Genomic DNA, 8,689 nt, shown 5'->3' with positions numbered 1-8,689 from the left:
CAGTAAAAAGATCATTTTGGCTCCATCCTTTACTTACAGTACATTGAATGTAACAGGACTGGATGAAAGTTACTAAATACTGTACAATTATTAAGTATTCCTACTTCACTTGAGTATGTCCACTCTTTGCTACTTTATGCTTCTACTTCAATATACAGACACACATGTTGTCTTATTTACGCCACTACTTTGTTGCTTGTGATTGTACTTTTACCTAATTGAATGTATGATTTTTGACTTGTAACAGAGTACTTCTTCATTACTGTCAGGCACTGCATGCAAGTTTAATTTTGATACTTGAATATGTCAACTGTTGATAGATATACTCCCTCACATTGGTGCATTGCTTCTAAATTCTGCAGGAAATATAGCATTTTGACAATGTGGTATTGCTCTGGTCAAAATGAATTTTCTTTATTTTTAGCTGAACGCACATGTTGTCAAAGCCGCCATTCATGCACACAGTGAACAAGTACAGAACATACTGCCGTCCAAAAACAACATTTGCTATCACATCCCACACATTTCTAAACTCTTACTGTACCAGTCAGCATGTCTCACCACCATATTAAGACATGCTCAAAAAAGCAGTTAACAAGCAGTCCCTAATGTAGCATATTGTATATAACAATTAAAGTATTAAACCCAAAAAAGTATGTTTCTGTTTTTAATCAAGCCTCCTCATATAGCTGTTGGATATATGCATGCTCACGTCTGCGTGATTAAAATAATAATGAGAAAGAAGATGACTCGTCAGTATTTCTAAATCAAGAGCTTTCTCATAATAATGACTTCGTATCACATCATTTGAGAATATATTTTGCAATACTAAGTCATTATTTTTGATATTTTGCGATACTGAGTCATTATTTTGCAGTGTCAATATTTCTTTGATTCTGAGTCATTATCTTTGATATACTTTATCATTGTTTTTGCAATACTAAGTTATCAAAGTGACTAACGGGGTCTTTTTTCACCATAAGGCGAATGAAAAGAATGCAAAACTTCTCAAACTTTTGTTTTCTGCCTGTTTTTGACAAAGTTATTTATGTAATCAAACGTTTTTCTGCCTGACTGAAGCCCTTATAGCCATGCATTGTTTCCCCCCATAGTCTCTAAATCTTTCCCACACTCTCTCTGCAGACTGAAATGATCGGGATTGGAGATAATCACTGTTGTGGAATGTCCCCACGCTGCAGTGCCCACTTAACTGAATGTGTGTGCGAACGAGTGACAATCTGTCTGTGTGTGTGTGTGTGTGTGTGTGTGTGTGTGTGTGTGTGTGTGTGTGTGTGTGTGTGAAAACAAGTAAAGGAGAGAAGATGAAGAGAATCAAAGATGCAAACATGCCCAGACATCTCACTCCTCATCCCGACCACGAGCCGTTTGTTTCGGTCTGATCAGGCCACCTTTTTTCTTCCTTTTAAACTATTTTGTGTTCTTGGAAACTGTAATATTTGGGTTTGTGGTGAGTGCTGCTTTCTTCTTGTATTTCTTCTACAGAAACAGGATGTCAGAAGATCCCAAAGCTCTCAAACTACACAAAAACAAAACAAACGTCATATCAAACCGACTGAAACCAGAGGCAGCAGATATAGTCTGGGAGGAAACAAAAACAATGCAAACCACATGTATTTTTACCCCAGACTGAGATGGAAAGTAGAGTGTTCAGATCCTTATTAAGTAAAAGTACAAATAACAAAGTCTAAAATACTAAACCAGTCAAAACCAGTCACATTCATATTGTGTATTTGAGTACAATGCAGAGTCATTGTTTACCACCTGATGGCACCATAGAGAGATATGTTCACCTCTCACTCACGACAGATCAAACTGAAAACCTTGTCAAACTTATCAAATGTTGTGTTTTTTCTTTGATATCCAAAATGTAAACTTTGTTTATCTTGACCTTATATATTAAGTGACTAAAAGAAGTTAGTATGTGTTTAGCTAATGCTAATATATTGTTTTTATACTTAACAAAACAAAATGGGACAAGTTGCTTTACCTAATATAGTTTATTCATTATTTGTTGCTTGTTCTGTGGTGGACGACTTCAAACTCTGTGTTAAGTTGATCTTGAGTCAAGTTATACAACTTTAGACGATAGTAAAGTAAAGCAACATATTTACACAATATCATGTTGAATATTAAAGGTGGGGTAGGTAAGTTTCAGAAACCGGCTCGAGATACATGTTATATTCCATGGAATGCTCTTAACATCCCGATAGCAATGAATATCTTAAGTGCTTTGACAATAAATCCATAAAAAAATGTCATCTGTAGAAGCCGTAATACTGTAAAAAGTACATCCAAACGGATTGGCCTACCTGCCTGTCAGCCTTCCCATCGGGGCACAAACTTATCTCGTGCCCTCATTGGTCATGTGCGCGTTCGTGTGTGCTGGAGGAGGGGCTCTGTAAGGAAGTGGAAGATTTTCTCCGGTCGTGTATTTTCAAATTCTAGCGATCTCGAGCCGGTTTCTCAAATGTACCTACCCCACCTTTAAGTCATCCATAGAAACATAACACTTAATAATAATAATAATAATGGCACAATATGTAGATATTTAAAAAAGAGAATGGTTGCACTAAAGAATAAGTCACTACATATGTATGTGAAACACTTAATTGTTTAATAATAAGAAAGTATATGGTAAAATGTAGAGAACAAGTATGTGAATTTACATTAATATTCTTGTGTGATAAATGAATCACCAAAACAGTCCAGGATAGATATAATTCTTCATACTTACTGATGTTGGTTTTTTTGTACATTTAGTTACATTTTTGGGGATATTTCATATTAATAGAAAGAGATGGGATGACTCCAACCCTAATTTTCACTAAAACAATATAGTAGCACTTTTTAAAACATTATGAATAAGAAGGCAATCAAAACGAATTGTGTATTTAACAATTATTGAATCTAAAATATTACGTATTTTTTTTTTATTTACTGTATGTCATTACTTTATATGTCTAGTTCTGATGTGGACTTTGTTATATACAAAAAGATGATGTTCATTATGCTCTTTAAAAAAAAAAGCACACGTCGCCATCTTGCTTATCTTACGCACCTTCACGCACAGGACACGTGACTCCCTCACGCTACTTTCGGCGTCTCGCGCCACACCAGACGGTTAATTGGGTTCGCAGTCAATTTCAGGAAGTTGATAGTCATGTCTAAAACGGCCCGAGGACAGGCGAGCCTGTCAATCAGAAAAGTTGCCAACTTTAGCCTCTTTTGGTGGAGCTCACTAGTAGCACCAGAGGTTTTTTATATATTTATCCCAAAATGAAGGCGACCGGTGTGTGCGTCCTGTCCTGTTTTATCTTCCTCTTGTACTCCACCTGCACCGGGGTGTTGGCCGGAAAGAACATGGCCTCCCATCGCCGCACACCGAGGAGAAACCGGCGGAGTCAACAGAGCTCCTCGAGGCACAAAGGCGCGCATCACCGGCCGCTGACGCACGAGCAGAAAGCGGACCAGAACCTGCAGTTCATGTTGAGTCTCTACCAAAGCGCTGCAGAACCGGACGGCAGGCCCAAACAGCACCGGAAGTTCGGCTCCAATACGGTGCGACTCCTGAGACCCTCCGCGTCCTCGTTGCACTACCTGCCGGCCTCCAGAGGTGAGTTACTGCGGGGACTAGTGTAGCAGCCAAAATGCTACTTAGCCTGAGTTTATTATTTGTATTATTATTATTTCTTTATGAAACTTTTATTTGTATTTGTTGAGCACATCCGGCAATCGTCACATGGGTGTGGTTTGTGTATTTAGGTCACCTGTTTCATGTCGGGTGAGCTTGTAATGAAACATTTTCTGTTGGCCATTTGTGTGTCCCCAAGTGCGTTTTGATTTTGTTTGTTAAATATCTTCAACCTATCTTACTTCAGTGCGGACTTTCTCTGATAGCTCTAGCTGAAACATTTATCCAAAGTGACTTACAATAAGTGCCTTCAACCATGAAGAAACAAACTCAAAAGCAAGAATCCTGCAGGTACTTTTCTTATCTGTAAACCCAACCAGATTAAGTGCTTCAGCTTCACTTAAAGCCAAATCCTTTGTAAGTGCCGCATTCAGAAGAGATTCTACTTGTGGGTTATCCGTCGCCACTTTTTAGTTTTGTTCAGACTCTCTAAATAGCCCTAACCCCTAGGATTAATGTTTTGTTATTTTGAGAAACGAAAAAGTTCATGTGGAGGAGCTAGCTACCCGCTATTAAAAAGTGCCGACACTACAGATAACCCACAAGTACCGAGTTTCTTATTTATTTTTTAGCAAAGTTGCAGTCCGAACAGGTGAGACTGAATATGTGTAAACTCTAATGTCCTCCTATGTTTCTTTCTCTCCTCCAGATTACCACTACAGCTTCACAGTCCAGTACAACCTCGACACTCTTCCCTCGGAGCAGCTGATCAGAGCCTCGTTCATCCACCTCCGCTCTTCCTCTCCCTCCTCCTCCTCTTCCTCCTCCTCTCCCCGGGCCTCTGAGCCTCCGCGCTGCAGGGCTCAGATCACCTCGCTGGGCAAAGACAGCGTAGTGACTCTGGAGCCCCACGAAAGATGGTCTGAAACCGACATCACCGCTCACCTGCAGCAGAGGAAACAAAATGGCACCGGGGGCCACCTCACCCTCACCGCCCGGTACTGGTGCACCGAGCCTTGGAAGGAAGACGGCAGGTACTCGTCGTGGTGGCTGAGTCTTCGAGGGGGGAAAAGATGGCGAGGGGCGCTTCACCTGGATGTCCCGGCTCTTCTGTTGTACCTGGAGCAGGAGCGGGATGTGAGCGATTACCTGTTTGAGGCCAAAGGTGAAGGAGTCATGAAGCAACTGCATCACTTTCATCCTTCTTTCAGCCGCCAACGACGATCCAAAGAACTCCCGTCTTCAGACACATCAGTGGATGTCCTGAAGAACTCCCCAACGTCCTCCTCGTCTTTCTCCAACGCCCCTTCGTCCTCCGCCGACTTCCCCAACGAGAAACGTAAAACCAGCATGCCGAAGAACCACTGCAAGCTGCACTCGTTCCGCCTCTCCTTCGACGAGCTCGGTTGGAGGAACTATATCGCGCCGCCGGTGTACAACCCGCGTTTCTGCCAGGGAAACTGCCCGAGGTTACTGACGTACGGCTTCCAGTCCCCGAGACACGCCATCATCCAGACCATCATCAACGACCAGGGCGTGGGGGATTTACCGCCTTTATCCTGCGTGCCTTTTAAGTACATGCCCATCAGCGTGTTGGTGGTGGAGAAGAAGATTGTGGAGTACAAGGAGCTGGAGGACATGGTGGCCGAGTCGTGCACATGTCGCTGAACACTCGCACTGAAAGACTTCAAGAAGGGAGGGCAGATTTGGCGGGTCAGTCTTTGATCTACTAACCATAATGAGCTCGAGACTGAAGCAGGAAGTTGTTGTGGTTTCAGATCGTCCCCGTGAAAGCACTTTAATAAGAAGAAGAAGAAGCCGCGAGAGGATTTACTGGTGTTCCTTTTGTTCTGTAGAGCACTGGGAAAAGTTGCGAGTGTGCCGTTTGCAATATTTATAATATCACTTATGTATTTTTCCGAGGGAGCTGGTGAATGTGGAAGCATTTTAAGCTACTTGAGTGTAATTTAACATGCTAAACCTAACTTCCAGGGTAATCTGATACAATTGATTAAACATCAGGGGTACCTATTTTAAGAAATGATCCATCTTCAACGTCTAACCTCAAACCACAGCCATGTAATGATTTTGTTTTTCTTGTTTATATATTCGTCTTTTGTTCTTCTTTTACAAAACCTGATCTGCGTTTCTCCTTCAGAGCCAGATTCTCCCAAAAAAATAGTGTAAAGAACTTTTCTGGATATAATGTGATGGCAATGATTGAGGCCACTGAGTTTAGCGCTATAAAAAAGTATTTTAAAGGACAAAGTTACCGAGAAGGCCTTGCGACGTCGTACTTTTGCTGTTTACAGTCATGACTTTTCCATTTTGTATGTATTTATAAACTTAAAAAAAGGCTGTTATTGGCTGAACTGTCTTAGAAAAAAAACATAAAATTAAAGATTAAGAAAATATAACTGTTGAATGTTAAGAACGATAAACGGTAATGTTGGAGTGGAAAGGAATGCAATTTTTATTACCAGTGAATATGAATTATGAAATAAAATGCATGTTTTCTAAAACCTGAGTTATTGTCATTTTTTAGGATGTCGAAAAGTGTATTCTGTGTCTTTTCAAATTTTAAAAATCTCTACTTTAAAGAGTCCTTTCCTGCTGATGTTCAGGTGTATATCAGTATGTAGTGTCTCTACTTTAAAGAGTCCTCTCCTGCTGATGTTCAGGTGTATATCAGTATGTAGTGTCTCTACTTTAAAGAGTCCTCTCCTGCTGATGTGCAGGTGTATATCAGTATGTAGTGTCTCTACTTTAAAGAGTCCTCTCCTGCTGATGTTCAGGTGTATATCAGCATGTAGTGTCTCTACTTTAAAGAGTCCTCTCCTGCTGATGTTCAGGTGTATATCAGTATGTAGTGTCTCTACTTTAAAGAGTCCTCTCCTGGTGTTGTTCAGGTGTATATCAGTATGTAGTGTCTCTACTTTAAAGAGTCCTTTCCTGCTGATGTTCAGGTGTATATCAGTATGTAGTGTGTGTCTCTACTTTAAAGAGTCCTCTCCTGCTGATGTTCAGGTGTATATCAGTATGTAGTGTCTCTACTTTAAAGAGTCCTCTCCTGCTGATGTTCAGGTGTATATCAGTATGTAGTGTCTCTACTTTAAAGAGTCCTCTCCTGTTGATGTTCAGGTGTATATCAGTGTGTAGTGTCTCTACTTTAAAGAGTCCTCTCTGCTGATGTTCAGTGTATATCAGCATGTAGTGTCTCTACTTTAAAGAGTCCTCTCCTGCTGATGTTCAGGCGTATATCAGTATGTAGTGTCAATACTTTAAAGAGTCCTCTCCTGCTGATGTTCAGGTGTATATCAGTATGTAGTGTCTCTACTTTAAAGAGTCCTCTCCTGCTGATGTTCAGGTGTATATCAGTATGTCGTGTCTCTACTTTAAAGAGTCCTCTCCTGCTGATGTTCAGGTATGTATCAGTATGTAGCGTCTCTACTTTAAAGAGTCCTCTCCTGCTGATGTTCAGGTGTATATCAGTATGTAGCGTCTCTACTTTAAAGAGTCCTCTCCTGCTGATGTTCAGGTGTATATCAGTATGTAGTGTCTCTACTTTAAAGAGTCCTTTCCTGCTGATGTTCAGGTGTATATCAGTATGTAGTGTGTGTCTCTACTTTAAAGAGTCCTCTCCTGCTGATGTTCAGGTGTATATCAGTATGTAGTGTCTCTACTTTAAAGAGTCCTCTCCTGCTGATGTTCAGGTGTATATCAGTATGTAGTGTCTCTACTTTAAAGAGTCCTCTCCTGTTGATGTTCAGGTGTATATCAGTGTGTAGTGTCTCTACTTTAAAGAGTCCTCTCCTGCTGATGTTCAGGTGTATATCAGCATGTAGTGTCTCTACTTTAAAGAGTCCTCTCCTGCTGATGTTCAGGCGTATATCAGTATGTAGTGTCAATACTTTAAAGAGTCCTCTCCTGCTGATGTTCAGGTGTATATCAGTATGTAGTGTCTCTACTTTAAAGAGTCCTCTCCTGCTGATGTTCAGGTGTATATCAGTATGTCGTGTCTCTACTTTAAAGAGTCCTCTCCTGCTGATGTTCAGGTATGTATCAGTATGTAGCGTCTCTACTTTAAAGAGTCCTCTCCTGCTGATGTTCAGGTGTATATCAGTATGTAGCGTCTCTACTTTAAAGAGTCCTCTCCTGCTGATGTTCAGGTGTATATCAGTATGTAGCGTCTCTACTTTAAAGAGTCCTCTCCTGCTGATGTTCAGGTGTATATCAGTATGTAGCGTCTCTACTTTAAAGAGTCCTCTCCTGCTGATGTTCAGGTGTATATCAGTATGTAGTCTCTACTTTAAAGAGTCCTCTCCTACTGATGTTCAGGTGTATATCAGTATGTAGTGTCTCTACTTTAAAGAGTCCTCTCCTGCTGATGTTCAGGTGTATATCAGTATGTAGTGTCTCTACTTTAAAGAGTCCTCTCCTGCTGATGGTCAGGTGTATATCAGTATGTAGTGTCTCTACTTTAAAGAGTCCTCTCCTGCTGATGTTCAGGTGTATATCAGTATGTAGTGTCTCTACTTTAAAGAGTCCTCTCCTGCTGATGTTCAGGTGTATATCAGTACGTAGTGTCTCAACTTTAAAGAGTTCTCTCCTGCTGATGTTCAGGTGTATATCAGTACGTAGTGTCTCTACTTTAAAGAGTCCTCTCTCCTGCTGATGTTCAGGTGTATATAAGTATGTAGTGTCTCTACTTTAAAGAGTCCTCTCCTGCTGATGTTCAGGTGTATATCAGTATGTAGTATCTCTACTTTAAAGAGTCCTCTCCTGCTGATGGGCAGGTGTATATCATATGTAGTGTCTCTACTTTAAAGAGTCCTCTCCTGCTGATGTTCAGGTGTATATCAGTATGTAGTATCTCTCCTTTAAAGAGTCCTCTCCTGCTGATGTTCAGGTGTATATCAGTATGTAGTGTCTCTCCTTTAAAGAGTCCTCTCCTGCTGATGTTCAGGTGTATATCAGTATGTAGTGTCTCTACTTTAAAGAGTCCTCTCCTGCTGATGTTCAGGTGTATATCAGTAT

The 8,689-nt window shown here is 40.8% G+C and overlaps 1 protein-coding gene across 1 annotated transcript; it reads left to right on the top strand.

Annotated features, from left to right (window-relative positions):
* Positions 1 to 3,146: 3,146 nt before the first annotated feature.
* Positions 3,147 to 6,153, top strand: bmp15 (bone morphogenetic protein 15). The gene is made up of 2 exons (XM_034080246.2): positions 3,147 to 3,634; positions 4,362 to 6,153. The coding sequence occupies exons 1-2, from the start codon at positions 3,298 to 3,300 to the stop codon at positions 5,318 to 5,320; spliced, it is 1,296 nt and encodes a 431-aa protein (XP_033936137.1). The 5' UTR covers positions 3,147 to 3,297; the 3' UTR covers positions 5,321 to 6,153.
* The last annotated feature ends 2,536 nt before the right edge of the window (positions 6,154 to 8,689 follow it).

The sequence above is a fragment of the Pseudochaenichthys georgianus genome, unplaced genomic scaffold (genome assembly GCF_902827115.2).
Source record: "Pseudochaenichthys georgianus unplaced genomic scaffold, fPseGeo1.2 scaffold_969_arrow_ctg1, whole genome shotgun sequence".
Lineage (NCBI taxonomy): Eukaryota > Metazoa > Chordata > Actinopteri > Perciformes > Channichthyidae > Pseudochaenichthys > Pseudochaenichthys georgianus.
Note: the sequence above shows the minus strand (reverse complement) of the source record. Positions and strands in the feature narration are given on the sequence as shown.

Bases quoted from the DNA above. Each gene is read 5' to 3' on its own strand.
- bmp15 (XM_034080246.2), top strand. From the start codon at position 3,298: ATGAAGGCGACCGGTGTGTGCGTCCTGTCCTGTTTTATCTTCCTCTTG. The intron at 3,635-4,361 runs GTGAGTTACTGC...TCTCTCCTCCAG, and splicing joins CTACCTGCCGGCCTCCAGAG to ATTACCACTACAGCTTCACA.